Source organism: Stylophora pistillata, chromosome 4 (genome assembly GCF_964205215.1).
Source record: "Stylophora pistillata chromosome 4, jaStyPist1.2, whole genome shotgun sequence".
NCBI classification, from domain to species: domain Eukaryota; kingdom Metazoa; phylum Cnidaria; class Anthozoa; order Scleractinia; family Pocilloporidae; genus Stylophora; species Stylophora pistillata.
The window spans coordinates 26,364,485-26,386,633 of record NC_142522.1 but is presented as its reverse complement, the minus strand read 5'-3'; the positions used below and the strand labels follow the sequence as shown (position 1 = coordinate 26,386,633).

The following is a 22,149-nucleotide window of genomic DNA, read 5'->3' as shown; positions in this document are numbered from 1 at the left end:
TTTCTCGTATAGAAGAGTGCGTATAAGAGCCAACCCTTTGTTGAATCTTCTCTCGATGACTCGAAACTAACTGGAAAAAGATACAAAAGAAAAAACCACCTACCAAAGCTATTAAATTAGATTAAAAATTTACACTAACCCCGGGTTAGTCGCGTTTTGAACAAACCGGTCCCGGTGTATAAATTTCACTTACACGAGATATTTATTTAACTTCAGTTAATTAATCCTTTGATCATGAATCTCATCTAAAAATTATTATGAGGACTTAGACGACTCTCGGTCTCGATTTAAGACAGGACCAAAAACAACTAATCTTCTCTATCGACTTTTATTTTATTTTTAGTAGATCCAGTTGTTTTAAAGGCCGTTTACACGGCAGAAAAATCGGGTACGGACGTGTCAAAAAAGTAGTACGGACAGCATAATTTTAGCCGTTTACACGGATGATGTTTTACCCGGCACGGGTCGGACAAAAGAGGCATAAGGATAGAGTTAGCAAGGTTGCGTTTACACTGCAGTTTTTTAGGGACTGGACCAATTTCTTGCATGGTACTAGAGTATTTGGTACAGCTGTGTGCTGTTATCAAACATGCGTACCGTATTTACTTGAATAAGCGCCGCGGCGCTTATTTAAAAATTGTACCGGACAAATTTACTTTTTCTACATTTTTATTCAACGGTACACTTTCTATCTGTCAATTTTCCACTGGAATGATGCTAAACTGATACTAAATCTAGAATTACGAGAGAAATTCATGCGGTGAAAAAACCCCGAGCGTTTCATAACCCGAGCAGAGAAATACAGTCACTTTGATCTAAAGAATATCACATTTAAAGAATATAAATTGCCGATGCCGTGTTAAAATTGTTTTATAGTGTTTTTCCTGGTTATACGGATTTGCTCGAATAAGCGCTGCATCGGAGGTGCGGCCCTTATTCGAGTAAATACGGTAATTCTTGTAAACAAAATGGCGACGCGTGATGAAAGAAATTGGTCCGGACCCGTACCCATCCCCCAAAACATGGTACGGATTGTTTACACGGGCAAAAATGCCAGGTCCGTACTCCTTTTTTGACAAGTCCGTACCCGATTTTTCTGCCATGTGAACGGCCTTTTAGTTTCGGTTGAATTAATTATCACCACAGGCAACTTTAGAGCTATCGATCTAATGACAAAGAAATTCCAATTCTGTTAAGCTCTAATTTTGCGATAACTTAATTGAAAAGCTGAAAGCATTCTTATGAGCGAATACTTTGGAAAGGAACTTAAAGTTCTTATGCAACGTGGGAAGAAGACTTTGTGTTAGTAGACAAGAATTACAAAGAAGATAACATGCCATGATTTTAATGATAACTTTTCACAAGAGATTATTTACGCTTTGACTTTGAACAAGCATTACCTGCTGGACTACAGTCGGAGCCTGCGTCATCATATTTTGGGTTCTTCAAAGAGTCACGGTCATCGCAAGAGAGCTGCCTTCAAATGATGTTTTGCTAAGCTCTAAAAAAGTTATAACAATAAAAAGTCGGCAGGGAACCAAATTAGCCCAGTGAATAAATGGAGTAAGTTTCTATAGAAACTGTAGTGCTGCGTCGATAGAGGTATTACAAGATAATGTGGTTTTATCAGCTGAGTTGATAATGTGGTTTGGCGTCCGTAAAGAGTCTCAAAAGCCGACGTTTCAAGCGTTAGCCCTTCGTAACAGCTAATGAATCACTTAGGTCACTAACAGGAGGGGAATCAAATGGTCCCATTCAATTTACAAGTGCTCGTAAAATTTGGCTTTTGCGCGAATGGCTCGCAAAAATTACACGGGTGCTCGCTTGCTCGTGCTCGCAAAACTTTTGCAACTGCTCGCATGCTCGCATTCTCGTTAACGCGTGCTCGATTGCTCGAAATTTCGTTAATCCTGCTTTGTATTTATTTTTTATTCATACATAAACGATAAATCAGTTATGATATGGTTAAAACAAGAAGTTTCAAACATCCTTACCTGCGGCTTCAGTCTTTCTTCAAAAGTTCAGCCTGTAACTGTTTTGGAGGCGCTGTGTGTATTAGCGGGAAAAACGCCGCGAAGCTCCATGAAAAGCATTTCGCTTATTGATTTATTCTTTATCATATTTTATTGTCGCAGGCTTTCTGCTTGAGAGGGATACAGTTTCGCAGTTCAACTATATGATCATTTATCTGCTCACTTGTTTCTCTGGTTATTAACAAGTACCCAAAAGATTTCATTTCTGTTAATACTGGTTTTGCATTTTCCCTCTGTAGATTCGCTTTCATTGCTTGAAGCTAACCTTACAAGTGTTGTTTCTTTGACCAGTTTCCCGGGTATTTTACCCAATGACTTAAACCTTCTTTCGCTTGAACAAGAAAACGAGATTGCAACATGATCTACTAACTAGGAAATTCTGATAGGAAGCTCGACACGACGGGAGGTGACACAATCTCCTGTGGTTCGTAGACATGATGGATTTTCCAGTGTGTAATGGAAAATATAATGGACGGAGTCATCATATTTTGAAACAGTGTACTCGGATCGCATTTTGTAGCGGTTTTTTAAACCTTGGAAGCTTCCTAGCCACTAGTAATAATAACTATTAAAATCTGATGCCAAACGGTGGCATATGAAACCCGATTAAACAAAACAACGTTAATAACAACCCTCGGTCGTTTGGGGTTTACCAGAAATTCTTTAATGAAATGTTGCTTTAATCATTCTGATTACAAATTAAAGGCCTAGCTAAACGAGGAGACATGTAGAGAAACGTTATGTCTCCATGTCGCCCGGAAACACGAAATGTAAGAATTCTTCTCGAAAGACACCCGCGAAGGTAGAAAGTAATCTAGAGAAATACTACTATTACAAGTACTATTTGACCTTCAGAGCTACCACTAGAGCTTGTCAGATCTTTACGGCTGTAATTGTTTAGGACTAGAAGCCTCCAAATAAATAAAGCTTCATTGCCATTGAATCTTTTTCAGTCGATCAGCGGGAAACCAGTTTGCCGATCATCAAAACCGAAGCGGGAGTAACACCAGATGATGAACTAGTTTCAGTACTTATATAAGTGATATATGTAAAATGGCATGTAGGAAAGTTGGTGTTCTAGTACGTCTCAGAAAAATGATTCCCGGAGAAGCGAAGTTACAATTGTACAAATCAGCAATTCTACCTAACCTAACATATTGTCACATAGTGTGGCATTTTTGCAAAGGGTACAAGAACGGGCATTGCGTGCTGTATATAATGATAGAAACGCTACATATGGGGAACTCCTAGAGAAGGGAAGACTCTCTAGCCTTGAGAACAGACGGTTACAAGATATACTAATTTTAATCTATAAGGTTAAAAATTCACTAGCTCCAGAGCATGTATGTAATATGTTATTTTAGAAAGATAAGCATTATAACTTACGAAGAGATTTTCCTGCTCCCAGATATAATACTGTTAGTTTGGATATATCAACAAAGTTGAAATGGTAAATTGGCCACCGTAATGATTACGAAAGCTGACGTTTTGAGCGTTAGCCCTTCGTCTATTCGCTCCGACGAAGGGCTAACGCTCGAAACGTCAGCTTTTGTAATCATTATGGTGGCCAATTTACCATTTCAAGTTTGTTGATATATCCAAATTATTTCGTTACTCCCACCGACGCAGCCCCAAACAGTTTCTTTCGAAACTATCAGCCTTTATTCATTTATAATACTGTTAAGTTCATGCTCATCTTAAAGAAGTGGGTATGCATAGCGGCTTTTGCTGTGTGGCTGTCTGGTGTATTAGGAGTGTGTTCCCCTACCCTCTATCAAATTCGTCTTATTTAAATTTTCTGGACTTTTAACTTTCTAAATTCTGTATATACATGCTATTGCTGCTTATATGATTGTCTGTAACAGTTTTATATATTGATGCTTTTTATATATATTAATGATATTTTGAGAATATATCCTTAATATTTTTACATATACTCTATTTAATCTTATATTGTACTCATGTTATTCATTTATAGTGTCCACAATTAGCTTTTAGCTGAATACCTTGACAGGTAAATAAAGTTTATGTATGTATGTAAGCCCAAAATGCTTGTTAGACCGAATGTCACGTTATTTACATTTGATAAGAACTATATAACCGAAAAAACATACTATACATTTTAGCGTCGGGTTAGAAAGAAATGGAAAACTTTAGATCGCAGGCTTTGGATCTAGTACATCTTCTTAAGAGCTCTTGAAGTTCCAGAACGTCCACCCTGACTGACTCACGTGAAGCTACGTGACGTAATTTGGCATCAAGTAGGGCACAGTTGGCAGTAAGATGCTGGGACTGGTTGAAACGCCCTAGCTTTGCACCTATTCTTCTGTTTTGGAAGTGTCAGCCAGATTATTAGCTACTACTTGGCGCAAAACAACGTACCCTATTAACAAAAGAGAGATTCCGGCTTGCGGAAAATTTACGAAGTACTCGAAGTGCTCGCTGCTCGCCATCTGTATTTTCTAAAGTGTTTGCTGCTCGAAAGAAAAATTTGTCAACTGCTCGTCCTCGCAAAAATAAACACACTGCTCACATGCTCGCAAATGCTCGTAAAGACCATTCGATACCCCTAACAGGTGCCCCTTGTTCTCTGTTTGTGTCAAGACAAGGCCACATTGCAGGGATTACATGGGAATGTAGAGAGCGCTTAGTTTATTCGATTTATATGCAATTTCTTACAAAATGTAAATACCCAGACCTCCGCTAGATACGCATGCACTGAGTATAGGGCCTGTGCCATCGTGGTTACCTTATTGAACTCATTCGTATTCCGCGTGGACTTGTCAGTGAAGCGCTAAGAGCATTGCTTTGTACGTTATGATAATGACTGTTTATAAATAATGGCTTTTTCAAATAATTTAGAACGTTTACCAATTCTTTTCAATAACCTGCTCGCAAGAAATTCGATCAGTCATTGATGATGACATATCATTGTCCGACGATGGCATAACAGCAATAATGAATGGTGTATAAAAGTTGTCATGGCATTAGCAGAAATGCAATGGCGCTTCTATATCTTCCTCTTCAAAAATAATGGTCATTTCCTTAATCACACACCATTGATTGCCACGGAAAATATGTGATAAATGAAATGCCTTCGAAAAACCAAGATCTTTCCAAAACATACCTGTCCATCAAAAATTAAGACTGTCATATGGGTTCATTGACCTAACAGTTGGTACGTGCATAACGTTGTAATTATTTTTCAAAAGTTTTCAGCCTTGAGCCAAAAATACACTCTCTCTTTCTGTATTTTTTGTGATTGGGACATTGGAGGCACGTCACTCCAATCACTTTTCATCGGGAACTCTGGGAGGATACTGATAAATATTTGGAAAACCTCTTTGAATTAACATTCCGTATCGGGGATATATATTACACCTGCTGAAATTTAAACAGGTTGTTTCCTTTGCCGTAAACCAGTTTCCACTTTAAACAAAGATGAATTCTTCGGTATATTTCAAGATAGCAGCCACAACTTTCCCTTTTATTATTTCTATCCTATTCGGAAGCACAGCGATATCAGTTTTCGCTTGTTCTGGTGAGTTTGAATCTAAATGTTGCAAATGATTGCTGTTCTGTGTAGTTTCTTATTTTTCATTAATTTCTTTACTTTCAATAATCTAAAAAGAATGTGATAAGGCGTTCCACTCATAACTGGAAAAATATCACTTCCGAGGTTCTTAGGACTTTCAAAATCACTCAAGGCGGAAATACTATGATTATCTTCCTGCGTTCAGGAGACTGATTGTCTCAACCAATCCTTGATGATTGATGATAGACTTTTTAATGCGTGAACCTTTTAGTTCTTTTTTCACTGAAGACAATTCCGACCTCATTTTACTCCCCGTTTTCTCTACACCAGGATGCGAACTTCTGGACAAAGTTGTTGGAGCAACCTTGGTAGAACAGTCTTAACAGTGCATATTTTCGTGAATCTTCCAATAATCGATAATTACTCTTAAGGCCAATTTAAAGTTTTACGACACACATGAATAATATGTTTCAAATTAAGACTGCAAAAAGCAAAGAAGAGCCCCTCAGTGACATCTCTGACGACGACAGAATTTAATTCACACAATTCAACAAATGGATGTAGAAAACGTATTACTGAAAATTTGTTTATCCAACAAAGACCTGTCAAATGCGTTAATAAGGGTTTAGAAAAACGCAGAAGCTCAAAGCTAGACGAAAAGATGACGGTTTCGAATGGAATTTTTTTCAAATTTTGTCTCCAGTCATTTGGCAGAATCCTCTTCAGTATCAGTCACGAGAACTATGTACGTATAAGTCATAAGACTTTCTTTCAAATAGGATCTTCATATCACGATAAAAACGGTTTCTACTTTGAAGATTGACAAATTCTCAAAAACGATCTTTAGCAAAACAAGAAATAGCATGGACTTTAGGAAGGTTGTAAGACAAAACACAAGCTACAGGAAAGGGGTAAGACTCTTCAAAGCAACGCCGTTGGAAGTGCTTCAATTTCGGGATCGTTTTTCCTGTTTTTAGCTTGAATACTACACTCAAAAGCAACGCAATGCGGCATTTTGCTACTAATTTTACCGAGGGCAAGGGGATCGAACAAGTATTTTACGTCATCACCCCAGAGAGCCTTGAACGTCGATCAAAATGGCGACTGCGGGACGTTCGAACTGGTCATGAAGGCCTCTTTTGAGAGGCCGAAACAAAAAATCTAAGTGGAGAGAATATTGTTCTGTCCGAAAACTCTACTTTTGGACACTTAAAGAGCATTTTAAGCGATATTTTCGAAAACAGTGGAGGATCCCTTTAAAAACGTGAAATTTTGATCTATAGGGCATCCTACTTACACAATCTAAATGGCTAACACCCACCTAATCTAACTTTAGATCAGTGGTTCAAGCCGTTTTAAATGATCATCTCAGTCTTCCCAGTAGCTTTTTAAATATGCATAAACAGTTCGACCAATCAAATCCCTCACTCATCGGTGAACAAGCCAAGGTGATCGCTGCGAAATGCGTCGGTTAAAGCCTGTCTTCCTTGATTTGAAGAATATTGGGCGCGATGGAAAGAAAACCACTGTATCGATTCCGCTGAGAGTGGATCTTGGGAAGCAGCCTCATAAGAGTACGGAGGAAAATAGTCAGGACACCAACAGTCCATTAGAACAAGATGTCCATCTTGACGATCTCGACAAGCGGGAACTCTCAACTCAACAGCAAAATCGTGTTTTGAGTATCTCTGCTAACTGGGAAAAGGTACGGGAAAAGTTGCTGAATTCGTACATTGAAGAACAGCATCTTCCAGACAATACTAATTGTGTGAACTGTCAAAAGAGTATCGCTACAACACGATGTGAATACTGTGGCCCTCGCCAGTACTTCTGTGTTGAATGTGCACGAGCTCTACATGTCAATCGAAACAAGTTTCATGTACTTGAGCAATGGAAGGTGTGAATGAATATTTTGGGGGCGGTTGTATTCTAGCTACTTTTAGTGTAACATATCTGGTTAAACTGTACTTTTATCTACTTCTTACTTTCTCTATTTTAATAGGATGGGGTATTTTCTCCTTTGTATGCAGATGAGGCAACTGTTAGCTACGGCCATACGTGCAGAACCGCAACAGTAAAGCTGTTCAGACTTCTGGATGCCTCAGGTCAGTTCATTTCATTTATAGTGGTTATAAAATACTAGAAAGGTTTTAAATCGAAGCGTTCTTTTTCAATTTAATTTGTTCCTTTGTCACACTTTCCTGCCGCTTGCCTAAAATCAAGAACGCTGATGATAATGATACGATATTTAAATTCTCTCAATACGTCAGGGCCAATAATTGGCTGTCCAAAAATTTCTAAGTATTGGACCGGGTAATGTCCTGAATGATCCCACATGCAATTAAGTTCTGTAATGATATGGCTTGCCATTAAGTCCAAAGAGAAACAATAAACTTGGCTTGCATCTATCTGTAAGAGCCTTTTCTGACGTGCTGGGAGAACATTGGCCCTTGGACTTTTCTGTACCGACCTCGCTGCACTTGGTTTGTACTTTCAAGACCTCGGTCCAATATTCTCCTAGTATGGCCCTCGCGGTTGGTTAATAAGGTGTCTACATGGCCCTCAACAAAGTAAGAGGTATGTAAAGCTGTATGTAATTTTTTTTTTTCGTTTTGTTTAATTAACTGCATAGGTTGTTCATTTATTTTTTTAATGAATGTCAGGAAATCATCACCTCAAATATGTACAAGTGTGTGATTGTGAGCCGCATGCTGTCACACTCTTGAAATGTCAGTTCTGGTCAGGGTCACCAACAAATCCCACCACAGGATTCAGCTTCAAACTGATGGAGTTTGTGGAGAAGGTCTCTCTTCATTGTCAAGTGTCCCTGCTAAACATCACAGAAGTGATCACAGAACTCAATCCTCAGCTACAACCAACACATGTAGGTTTGCTTGCAAAGAATCTTTTTCAGACATATGACCAGACTTTTTTTAATTGATTGATTTTGGTTGGACGGTATGTTTTTTTTAGGTGAGCTCAATTTACAGTATCCTTAATTCAGAATGCTTTGAAGAATTCAGGTATGTGTGGTTATAGGTTGAGAGTATCAACGCTGCTAATTTGTGGACGTACAAGGTCTACTAAGGTATTATTGATATTAGAATTAATATAATTATTACTACTACTATTATTGTTGTTGTTCTTGTTATATTATTATTATTATTATTATTAATATTATTATTATTATTATTAGTAATAGTAGTAATAGTAATAGTAGAGGCAGTCACATGATTTACAAGTGCTTCTTTATATAATTATTATATTTCTTTATTTATTATCTAGTTGCCCAGCTTAAATATATAGATGTCAAACTCATGCTTTGTTTTTGTCGCTTTTGTGTTCATATGATTCAAAGATACATTGACTGTTTGTTTTAAGGTGAAGATCCATTTACATTAATTTACAAGACATATTTCTTGCTGTACATGTACATCTACTGACTTGCTGTAAGAAAATAATTAGTCCTAATTGACATTTGTTGTTTTCATGTGAAGGTATTTCAAGCATCAGTACAAGCATTGTACAAGCTACAATGGAAATTTGTACAATGGAGCTTGGTGTCCTATATGTCCAAGGGTAACTATACATTGTAATTTTTTCTGAATAGTAGCTTGCACTTGAGGAATATTATTATGGCATTCATTTTGGGGCACACAAAATGCACTCATCTTCACACTATTGCTGTAGTTCTGCTGTATTCATTTTAAGTTGTTGTTGCTGTTCTGTTTTATATCTATTTTTCTCTTTTCCCCTCTCTTTTGAATAGGATGAGGGTGTACTCATTGAAAGCATGGATGGGTGCTTTGGATTGTGTAGAAAAAAGGACAAAGGGCATGATTTAGGAACACCCAAACATGGAACACTCCTATTTGCAGACCAGGATGATGTTGACAATTTTGTCAACAGTTATGGCAAAGCTGGAGCAGACATGGAACAGGTCTGTATATAAGATGATGCAATGCTCTGATGTTAATTTGAGAACTGTACGATTTTCCTTTTGACCCTTTGAATTCAAGATCTCCTGTTTTTGTCCCTTTTTTATCGCAGAACTACAGTAAGTTCCATGCTGGAGAGGTTCTTTCAGCTGTAAGATCAAAAGGCAAAAACAAACTCTTTGACGAGAAAGGTGTCTTTGGGCGAGTATGCAGACATGACTTTCCGAAAGGATTCCTTAACATAACGCATGGTGAAAGGTATCGAGTATAATTATGTAAATACATTTTATCTTATGTTGTGCTCAATCCTACATGTATTGTTTGTTAGAGAATTACATGATAGAGCCATGATTATTATGAATTTGTCAAGCTGACAATTAGCACACTTGTATATACATTATGCAGGAGCGTCCTATGATTCTTTACACTAATAGCATCACCATTGTATAACTTTGTTATTAATTTGAATGTCATATTATAGGAAATATATTAAATTTGTCTTAGATTTTATGTAAAAAGATATAAAAGAAAAAATTGGTTATTGATTCAACTTTCAATAATCTTTTCTCTCTACAGAATATCATACTCTGATTATGAGCTTAAGAGGTTTAGAAGTCTCAATGAGAGCACCAGAAGCAGCGTAATCATCATGTATGACATCGCTTGTCTATTAGCAAACCATTTGAAGGTAAGTAAATATTTTGAACATGTATGTGCAGGAGGTTAAATGGTAATTCTAAAGTGGTATTTGATTTTGTAGAACTGTCAAAAGTATTTTCTATTAAATTTGGGATGAAATAAAATAATTTATTGGAACAGTCTGGAATTATGTGAATTGTGGAAATTAAATGAAGATGTAATCGTCAGAGTTATGAACTGAATTTTGAGCAGTTAGTTAATCAAATAAAACTTCATTTTTGCAGCTCACGTTCAAGTCCATTGCCTGTTTCATCACTTTCTCTCGTGGATACTGGCTTGCTCCCAACATATAGGGGTTCATAGCTAAGTGGGTAGAGCATTGTAATGACAATGTATTTGGCGGAAATCCCAATGGGGCCAGATTCGTTTCTTCTTTGTGTTTGGTTAAATTCCCATTATTGCTTACATTTAAATTGCATGCATATCTGTGAGGATCACATCTTAACTCCAGAATAGTTTGTTACTTCGGACACAATTTTCATTTAGATGATTATATTTGTTAGTGTTCATCTCAGGAAAGCCTCTTGGAAGGTGTTGATGTTGCCATACCCATGTTTCATTGCTATGGGCACAAGGCATCATGCCAGGTTAGTAATTATATATCAGTTTAACGGTAAATGGCCTGGTGACAATGTGAAGAAATGTGTGGCAATACCACGACATTGGTTAAATAAAGTTGTAATTATAATAAACATCCCACGCTTACCAATGGGTGAGCAGTGTGGGATCAGAAATCTGACAGCAGTTTCCAAAATCAAAAGCAAATGATCTCCAAGCGTCAGCTTAGCAAGCGAGGTAAAATATTTAAGCACATGTACATGTTCCCTTTAAAAGAGTGGCCACCCTACATAAACCTATCAGCTTCGGAAAAGACCACCGGCCAGTGAGCCTTTACTCAAGGTTAATTTTACCTAAATTGAAAATTAAATTAGGTGGTTTTTAGTGGTTGTTATCTTTTGAGTGTTTGTTTTACTGGAAAGTTGGGGCGAGAATGCAATGTGGGAGGAGGTCTCACGCCTGCTGGCTTGGTAAACATATTTCTGCGCTAACTCTCCACTGTTTTCCTAATTCAAGATGGTGCTTTGAACAATCGATTTGGAAATATTCATTCTCACTGCGAAAATCTGCCTGCACTGCAGGCTAGTTTATGTATTGGCTAACTATCTCATGCAAGGTCCATGCCATATTGATTCTGAGATTTATCTTCAATGTGATTGTCTGTAGATCCAATATAGTCCAAGAAGGATCAAGGGAACTGGACTGACAGATGGAGAAGGGGTGGAAAGGTTATGGTCCTTTCTGCGTAGGTTTTCCTCTGTCACTAAAGAAATGACGTGCTTACAAGAGGACAGATGTTTTGACTGATGGGCTTCTTCACTATGCCCAACATTTGTATCACAAATTTGGTATGGTTAATTTTATTGAACACAACTTTCACGTTTCGGTAGGTTTTGCTTAAAAGTAAAAGATATGTCAACTATTGACCAGAACTTTAGCTGGACAGCCTTAACTACCCTGTGTTTTCTGTCGTATAAGTTGCAATTCTTTATTTTTTCAATAAGGACGTGTGTTAAGATGTAAGTCGAGGTTGATTACTCTCATTAACACACATTAAACTGATTCCTTTCAATGTTCACAGGTGTTACTCTAAAAGCAAAGTTTGCTAGGGCAGAAACCCTTCTACATGATGTAAGTGCAAAGCTTGAGGAACTCACTGAAAAACTTCCAGGTATACATTTTAAACTTTTTTTTTTTTTTACTCATTGCATTGAGAAACAGCAGAATGACTTACATGCGTGCGTTTCTGCCTGATTGCTGCAATACAAGTTGTATTTACTTGTACTAGGTGGTGATGATGATGTGATGCAACAGTGGCAAAAGGAAGAAGTGGAAGCGCTAAAACCAAAAGAACACGGTAGTTTTATTCCTCAGCATTTATTATTGGGAAGGAGCCATCGCTGGTGCCTCCGCTGTTACTGCCGGTGTTGCGTCCTGCTTTTGATCCTGAGCTGAATCTGTTTCAGCTGATACACTTTCTTGGGCATCCGGTGTTACCTGGAGTTGTCCTGAAATATCTGACCTGACCGGAATAGCCCATGGAACCTCCAAGGACTGGTCCTGATACTCTCTCTCTGCACCTGGTTCTGATGCCGACCTACCCATGCCGTCCCGTCTCACGTGATCGATGTGACGTTTCCACACTCTGCCGTCATTTAATACTACTATGTATGACTTGGGTCCACTTCGCTCAGCTATCGAACCTTGCCACCAGATTTTCACCCAGAAATTAGAATCGCCCGGTAGAAAATGAGCTTTCCATCCTTGTCTCCTTCTTATACAGTAAAGTAACAGTCAACGCAAAATCTACCAAATCGCTCAAATTTACGATATTACGACTCTCGAATGTTTTCCCAAAAATTTCTTTATATTTCGAACAAACGACCAGACACGCCGCTTGTGTGGGCCCCCTGTGCTTGCACGTGAGTTTTTCCCCGACTTCTGGCTTCCAGACTTTTTAAATAAATGTGATGACCACGAGCAACAGATTCAAAGTTGCAACAGTAGAGCTGGACAAAGGATACTCCCTGAACTCTTGCCATTTTAAATTACAGCTTAGGTATATCTTACTACGATCAGCGAGGACCAGCAGATGCTAGATGATCCTTGTCGCATAGCGTGTATTTGTTCGAAGGTGTCAGATATGCTGTCATCAAGAAATTTCCTTTTGTATCACATCACTGTGAGCGGCTTATACCGGCACAGCAGACTTGCCACGTGTGTTCAATAACTGTTGCTTTATTCATAGAGTTCTGTTTTTGTTATTTTTTACGATGGAGGAGTGTAAGTTAAAATCATTTTCCTATAAAGGTGAGAAGGTGCGTTCGTATTCAAGTTAGAAGTCATCCGCTATGCTGAAAGAAACTCAAATCCCGCTGCCGGGAAAAAATATACAATTGATCGAAACAGCATTCGTGACTGGAGGAAAAAGCGAGACAAAATAGAAGAATTAAAGTTTAAGAGGTCTGGTGGTGCTAAACGGCAACGGCTAGACTGATGGAGGTGGAAGACATCTTACCTCTAAAGAAATAGAAGAAAATTTGTTAGAGTGGATATTTGATAGCCGTGTCTCAAGAAAAATTATCATGCTTAAAGCTGCAAAGTTCCAGGAAGAAAAGGAGAAAGAAGATCTCAACATTACCAAATTGACATTTAGCCAAGGCTGGCTTGAGAAGTTCATGAGTAGAAATGGAATGAGTGTGAAGTGTCGCACAACTGAAGCCCAGAAAAGCCAAGATTAATTGATTGACAAGCTCTGTGCGTATATCCTGAAATTAAGACAACTCCGTATGAAGATGAACTATGAGTTGAAAAATATCTTTGCCATGGATGAGACAGCCGTGTGGAATGACATGATGTCCAACACAACAGTGGAGAAACGTAGTGCTCACTCAGTAAACCTGAAGTTGAAACTCAGTACGTAGGCCCTGAACCATTGAAAATATCTTTTGGTCAGAACTGATCAATTTCTAATTTCTGCTTTGGTATTCATCTTCTCATCATGAGAAGATGAATACCAAAGCGGTTAAGTACGGGTGTGTAAACAGCGCATGGAAATATGAAAGGGCTGTCACGGCAGCAAATGATTGAATGGGTACTACTGTAGAAACCTGGAAAAGTTACCCGCAGAGGTCATTAAGAGGTCATTTAAGGTTTGCGCATTATCGTCTTACCTTCATGGGTCGGAGGATGATCAAATAACGTGTATCAAGCATGGTCCATGCCAAAGTCTATTACCTACATTGCAAGCGTTTCCCCAAGAGGAGGAAGAGACCGATCCTTTCGAGTACACTACTGTTTCAGAAGAAGAGATGGCTCAAGAAGACGTCGCACACCTTATTTTGGACGAGGATGATGAGAATGAAGAGGAGGAAATCCTTGACTTTGACATTGAATCTTGACCATAAAGTTTCTAAGTTTTCAATTTCACTCTCCGCTGTTTTGTTTAGATTATCAAATTACGAAATACCATAGAATTATAGTATCATAAATTTCAAGGCTGTTCATATAAAATATTTAAAAGCAAAGAGATAAAAAAATGTAAATATAAGAGGAGTTTTGCAGAGATTTTCGTTTGTAAGTTATGTACGACAAATCAATACAAGTAACCATTCTCATAAAAATTACCGATGAACATGAGACCGAAAGCACATTTTTGAAGAATAAGAAATTTTTCTTTGTTACCCTTAGGCTCCCACAAGTGAATTAAATACTTTTGACAGTGACTTTAATTGTACAACACGTAAGTCTACTCTGTCTCACACCACGGTATTTTTGCTACAGGTGATGCATTTTGCTAAATTAAATACTGTGTAAGCCCCCCTCTCTTTTAAGCCCCCTACAAGTGTCTCTATTAAGCCCCTCCTCAAAAGTGATTGAAAAATATAAGCCCCCAGGGAGCTTAATAGAGGATTTACGGTATTAATGCTGTTATTTTAATATTTAATAATTGGTTCCGTGGTAGATGAACTACTTAAAGGGCTTTATAAGGTTGACGTATAAACAGAAGGTGACTAAGTTGGGATCATGACGATTACGTTTGTCATAATTGGCCACAGAATACACTATGACGATTTGGGGTTCTGAGAGGCCAACAGCACTCCAAGTACCACCCCTTTTAGATATTCTCCTTTGCCCAGGTTTAGCATCTACATGAAGTTGCATTATTTGTATATACAATAGGCTGAGTCCAATTTGGCTGTCGGAGGAATTTTTTGCATCCAGTCATTTCCAAAATTGGATAGCATGTAGTCCTCTTTCTCATACCTAGTCGGTCGTAATTGGACACCACTCAGTCGAGCTATTATTCTTTAATATTTTAAAACTGTCCAATCAAGGACTAACTTGGATACTTTAACTATCCAAATTAATCTTCAATTGGACAGTCTTAAAGAATTAAAGAATATAAATATGCTGACAATTTCGGATTAACTATCAGCTATAAAGTTATATCTCAAATAGTGCCGACTAACGAATGTCGATGACATAAGCTAAAAAACAAACAGGAAATGTGTTTAGCCCGATTGAGAACCTTGTGCTGCAAACTCAGCTCCTTGGTAGAGTTATACGTACATGGCTTGAATATCCCGCAAAACATTTAAAATTGTGCCAAAAGTATTAAAAATATCAGAATAATTCCAAAATATTTCAGGCTTGCTTCGCAACCAAAAATAACAGGAAACAGAGAAAAATGATTCAATGTATCTGTCAAGCCATGTTAAAAGTCAGTAAAAGTTTACCTTACCGGTTGACATGAACGGATCTCACGTGGTCTTCAGTTAAGAGTTAAACCGCTTTGCAAGTCACATTTTTCATTCAAGCTCCATAAACAGCAGATTACATAGACTGGAAGTTACAAGACCTCTTAAATACCATTTTTACTCCTGCTGTGGTATTAGAATAAACAGTTCTTTCCATCTTTGAACAACAGTGTAACTCAGAAAGGCCGCCATATTGTGTTTACTTTCTTCCAGATCCCAGTGATTTTTGTGTCTAGTGCGTTAGCACGCAGACACAATGGAAGAGCGTACGGAATTCGAAAAGCACTTTATACACGCCACATTTGAGCACGAAATATGATGTTTTACTGATAGTTTACCTTACCTGACTGATAACATGAAGTGTACACTGATTTTCAAACAGTGGAATGTGTAACCATGTCTATATGTTATCGTTATAATTTCGGAAACTGTCGGTTGACCAATTGGATTCAAGTACAAAACAGCAAGAAAGAGTCGGGAGCAATTGAATTCGGGGACGAAAATATGACGATGACCCAGATCTTTTGATCACCATTTGCTTTTACCCTGGTCTCCATCGCAGCCGTTGTTTGGGCTCGTCACGCAACGCTCCCCCCCCCCCCCCCCACCAACCGGCTGCTTAAACACGAGCCACATTCCTTTCCCTTTGTTTAGATTTCACGATGACTGCACGTGATAATGCGCGTTTGCACCAATCACACGTCGCCTTTGGTTTCACGATAAAACCAATCAAATTTCAATGTCGTAAGTTCCCCGCGTAAATTCATCGGCGCTTTCTAGAGTTGCTAGTCATCTCAAAAATTTCCCATGGATGTAACTCCGATGAAATTTGGTAGAAAGTAGTTCAAGATGCTTAATTTTTCCTCGATTTCACTCACAAAAGATAAAATTTACATTTCCGGTAAAAGTTCATTTGACAAGAGAAAAACCCAGGGCAAAGACTGCTGCGAAAGGACGAGGAGGATAATGTCGGTGAACAAGAGCTCTTTGACAGGACTGTGAACACGATAACACCTTTGTAAATCAAGCTTACGTCTATCACATCTGTTTTGGAAATGCCCTCGAGAAAGTGAGAAAGCATTCCTATTGTTAACCACTTGACTTAATTGTAAAAGGAAAATATATAAACTTAAACAACATAAGACGAAGCTAGAATGGCACGTTAAGAGAAGTAAGGAATTGGTTCTTGACTTACCACTGTCTTATAACATGTGCTTCATTGATAACCACAGCACATAACCTCGCACGGTATAGATCATTTCCTAGCATCGATCGCCAACGATCATTCTTGAGAGACGCTTCTGGTGAGCCGAAAACTAACGAATATCTCCCATACTCAATACCAGGGCAGTCAATCTCTGCTTGGGAACTAACTTTTACCGCGCTGACTTCAATACTTTGCAGGTAATTGACCTGATCCTCCATAAGACTTACGAGCGGAGAAACAATAACAACGATATGCCCAGCAATATTTTTGATGTGATCGCACACGAGTGGAAGAGCCTGATAAATCAAGGATTTTCCAAACCCTGTAGGCAGGTTTACAAATACATCTTTTTTTGAACTCGGAAGCGGTCGAAACAAAAGCTTCTTTGAGATTTGCCATTTTCTTTGCTCAATGAGCCGCTGATAGAATAAGAGTTTTGATTGGACGACTAGTCTTGGCGGGACTTACTTAGAATTATATGAGCGAAGTCATGATTGGCTAAAACCAGGAAAGGAAATGTGGCTCAGCCGGTTGGTGGGGGAGGGAGTGTTGCGTGACGAGCCGAAACAACGGCTTTAAATGAGACTACTTTTACCCGTGCTTTGAGGAAAGGAGGAATTTCACACTTGTGGATCACACTTTGGAAAGTTAGTTAGTGTCCTTTTGCTCTTGTAAACTTTATGACGAACTTCTATAACGTAGTTTTTTCAGTATGCCACAGCTTTCGAAGTTTGAGTCAATGTGGTGGAGTAAAAGACTTTAAAGGATGTTTTCAAGTGTTCGATCGATGCTCTCCACGCCAACAGAATAGTCATGCTGCGTATCACTGGGTATACCCTATTTAGAAATGACAGTCAACATGACGTTTACAATACAAGACCTTATGGTGGAACCACAGTGTACAGTAAAATTCCTTTTCTACCTGGATATCCAGTTTGCAACAACACTGGTGGTGTTGAAATAACTATCATTAAGGTTACAACAGTTCCACATGTTACCATAATAGGCATATATCAGTCACCAAGAGTGCCAAATAGACAAATGTGTGTAGCATTGATGGGACTTCTTACCCTTGATATTTTAAGTTTCAAAGTTTTCATTGGCGATTTCAATATCAATTGATTAAATGAAAAAGACAAGATTCCTCTTTATAAATCTATTTATAAGAGATCACAGTTACAGACAACTGGTATCATGTTCTACTACTGATAACAGAACCACTATAGACCATGTCTACACTAATTTACCTGAATCAAAAATCCATGTACACATTTTAAAGACTTATTTTTCTGATCACAAAGAAATCTGTGCGTTGATTCAAAAATAGACCTTCACGGTTTTCTTGTCACCTTCACTGTAACTTCCATGTGTTTTTCTTTTTGTCTTAAAAGAGAATATTCAAAGTTAATGAGTACAAAAAAATGAAATTAACTCAAATGTACACCTTAGATACCAATCATGCACTGTGATTGACATCTAAGGGGTAATCTGCAGATATGTGATATGCAACACATATCCAGGTATGTTTATTTTATGATTATTGCTTTTGTGCCCTGTAGTATATACAGATTGCAGTTTTCTTTGATACCTGTTTTACAACCCACAGTTACTCATACCATTTATTTCTCTCCAGGTAGACACACCTCAGTTGTAATAGGACTTGAACGACAATGGACAACCAAACAGGACACATTCATTACGTATCCCCTGTTAAGCACTCCAACAAGACTCGCTATTTTGACATGCTTATTCAAACAGAAGCGACCAAAGTACGTGGAGTCTGTTTCTCTTCAAGCAAGCATCTCGACTTTGAAATATACTGCAAACAGTAAAGATTAGCAACTTCACTATTAAAAATGACAGTGTTCTCATGAATGCAAGAGTCCAAATAAAGGAACTGAAGGAGGTCACTTTTCTACGAGAAGAGATTCCCTCGACTCTAAACATCTCGATGCTCTCAAATGTCAGCAATAACCAACTTATTAATCGCAAAGCCAAAGTGGTCCACTTATCTGGAGTGAAGAAAATAATCACAAGAGATGGCACGAAGTCGAAAGCTGATTGTTGCCTCCTGGATCCATCTGGATCAATCAAACTGACCCTGTGGGAGGACCTGATTACAGAAGTTGCAGACGACAACACATATAACTTCTGTAACCTTAAAGTAAGGAAGGATAATGACAACTACTCCATTTACCTTACTACACCAAAGCATGACTGTTTCATTTCACCAGCTGATCCCTTCCAAGAGGAAGTAGCTTCACCAGTTGATTTGCCAGACTACTTCACCCAAACATCAACAAATGCTGCAGTCCTTGGTGTTCAAAATTTCATGTGCTATCGCCAATGTTGCAAATGTAACAAAAAGCTTCTAGCAACACCAGGGAATGTAGTGAAACATATGGTCTCAGGCAGAAAGTGTCTGCTTGCAGCAGTCAGTACCACTTGCAAGCACTGCTGAGACATGATGACATTAAGATCACTGTGACATTTTTTAATGATACTCTGCTCAGTGCCTTACAGTTGTTTAAAGTTGACACGAAGCAGTCATTAAGTAAAGATATTGTTGTTGACGCATTCCTAAATACGCCAATGCTCTTTGTTACCTTTGATAAGAAAACTAAAGTTATGGCTGCAGTCAGTGTTGCAGAGAACTAAACTGCAGCAAGAACCAAAATAATGGTAAAGATCAGAATGCATCCACTCTATATTACCATTTAACAGGATACCAAAGCCATTGTTGTATCTTTCACTAAAGAGAAAAATGTTCATGTTATTATCACTGAGACAATGTTCTGTTATAGCATTCCCTTTCTCCCAAGTGACTTTTTGTATTTAAAAGTATTTGAATATATATTTCATTGCGTTTGTGCACTCAATTAAAAACTGCAACTGAAGTACATTTATGAACAGTATTTTTAATGCTTATACATTGAGAAGAGAAAGTTTCAACAGGAATTCAATGCTTTTAATGCAGATTACTGATGTTGCCACTTATAATTTTCAATTACAACAGTAACCCGTCTCAGTTGAAACCTTCAGTAATTATCAAGTAGTAGAGCTGTTCGCATTTCTTCATACTCTCCTGTTGTTAAACTTTCGATTTATTTTTTATATTACAGTTACATGTTCATTAGATTTTCTGATGTAAAAGAAAACAAAACCACAATTCCTAACTTGAATCGTGTTTTGTTTTTACTTATTGTATCAAATACATACAGTTACGGTTCCTTTTGTAATGCAGGCTGTTTTTTACAATAAACTTGTTCATCCCTGATGTCTATGTTCCAGTCTCAGTATTTCAGATTTTATCCACCTAACCTTGCAGGTAAAATTATTTTAATCAATTATTGTTCAAATTGTTGAATCGAACTTGCAACCAAACCTACACAGAACAAGACCCCCCGGAAGTATCGCTAAAACCCAGCACTAGACACATGTACGCATTGCGTATCTTTTTTTTTTTTGTTTGTGACGCAAATTTCGTCATGCTACACGCGCAGATGCACGGCAACACGCGGTACGAGTACGAGCGCGTGTAGGCTAATCTACAATTTTAAACAAATCATTTTAACTTTAAGCGCCTCTCTGGCATTTCAGTAAATCAATTTTATCAGCCCTATTTTCTTCATTTTAGATCTCGGAAGAAAAGTACTCCCATCGTAAATTTGAACTTAGTCGAGGGCGGAAAACAACTGAGTTGTTCCACCGTCATAAATTCATTGTCTACATGCATGTTAAGCCAGAATATGAGGACAAAGACATAACCCTGAACAATAAAACCGATGGTAAATACTTAATACGGTACTATGCATGATAACTTACGTCGAAACGATGTTTCGTATTTCTAGACAGATTTCAACTTTACGTTTCCTGTCATTCCAGCTGTAAACTAGTTGCAAACTGAGAGATTGAAGTTATCAAACTTTAAAAGAATTAGAGGCAAGCTAATGGAGGCAAGAATTCAGTAAAAAAAGATATAGTAAGGACTTTTGGAAATTTGTAGGGAAAATCACTCAAAAAAGAGACTTCAAAGATGCACAAGGTAACATTATTCTTGATGATCAAGCTAAGGCCGAGGCTATGAATGATTTCTTTGTTGCTGTAGGCACAGACTTGACCTTCAGTGTCATAGCCAAGATGCTGCGGCACTATTTTTATTGGCCAACTTAATGACAATGCCTTTTTTATGCGTACTTTACCAAGACTTGGCACCAGTCTCCCCAGGCTGGTTTACTATCAACCCTCTACCCTTCCCCCTCCCTCTCACTTTGTCACTCGTCACAAATCTTCCACCCGTTCAGTATGGGAACCGAATGTTCACCGCGCTGGATTCCGCGCTTGAAAACACAAGCTACCGTCTGCAAGCAGGCTAGGTCTAGACTTGGTGCATAGTCCTTACTTTTCGAGCGCCACCCTTATGGAGCTCCCGCGGCGCATCGACGTCACTTCACTTCCTGAAGCTAGTCTCGCGGCGCGGTAATTAACATCAAGTCATTTTTCACAGACTTATTTTGACTCGCGCGACGCGACGGAAGAAGGCGGGGATGCTTTAGTCTAGATTTACCCGTATGATAAGTTACATCAGTCGATATTTTGACTGAGCAGTGACATATTTCATACTACTGCGTATGTAAACAATTTTCGTAAGAAAATGATGAACAGAAAAAACGAACAAAATAAAGGTTGGCTTTTTCGAAACCAGTCATTATCCAGAGATATTCTCTTGTCATTACTTAATGATTCCAAGATGTCACAGTACCCGTCAAAACAATCGGCTGCTATGTAATTGTAATTGCAAATATGTTTCCGCTCAGAACTTTGAATGTAAAAAAAAAATGCTCTCAGCTTATTTAATAGCGCGTGGAAATCTCTAGGCTCTTCGTTGTTCTTTCAAAGCTGGGCAGCTAAGTGAAAAAAAAATAACATGAAAATCTTGCCAGGAAAAGGTTGTAAGGAGACCTCAAGAAATTGTAGATATCAGCTCGCCAACAATTTGAGGAGGTGCGAGTGATCATGAGAAGCCTCAGCGATTAGACTTGTTGCGGAAAAGCCTGAGCAAAGACTGCAGTTTTAAAGCTCACCAGAGAACTGAATTAGCGAAATTACAAAAAAAAAAAATGGAATGCAGAATGGGAACTGTAGGGACTCTCATTTTGCATTTTCAGCTTTTGAAATTCAACTGCGATGGTTGCTTCATGTGTATCTACTTTTTCTTTTTTAAATATATTCAGCTTCCGTTCATTGTTACAGGATGACGAGACTTATGGAAGGAAGACATGTCAAGACTTGGCAATATTCTTGAGTGACCTGTTCTACAAATTTGAGTGATTAATATCGTTTCTGTTTTTAATGAAATAAAGCTATTGAAATGTGAAAATGTATTCGTCTTGATGTTTTGCATACTCATAAAGTTGCA

General features: G+C 38.2%; 1 protein-coding gene and 1 pseudogene across 1 annotated transcript; both read left to right on the top strand.

The window, feature by feature from the left end:
* The first annotated feature begins 6,911 nt into the window (after positions 1–6,911).
* LOC148733079 (uncharacterized) lies at positions 6,912–12,008 on the top strand. The gene is made up of 11 exons (XM_088759006.1): positions 6,912–7,465; positions 7,571–7,673; positions 8,232–8,452; positions 8,542–8,591; positions 9,066–9,147; positions 9,338–9,508; positions 9,619–9,764; positions 10,083–10,194; positions 10,709–10,792; positions 11,430–11,611; positions 11,845–12,008. Exons 1-10 carry the CDS (start codon positions 7,031–7,033, stop codon positions 11,568–11,570), a joined length of 1,545 nt encoding a protein of 514 aa, XP_088615132.1. The 5' UTR covers positions 6,912–7,030; the 3' UTR covers positions 11,571–11,611; positions 11,845–12,008.
* Positions 12,009–18,368: 6,360 nt separating this feature from the next.
* On the top strand, positions 18,369–19,571 carry LOC148733078 (uncharacterized; annotated as a pseudogene).
* Positions 19,572–22,149: the final 2,578 nt, after the last annotated feature.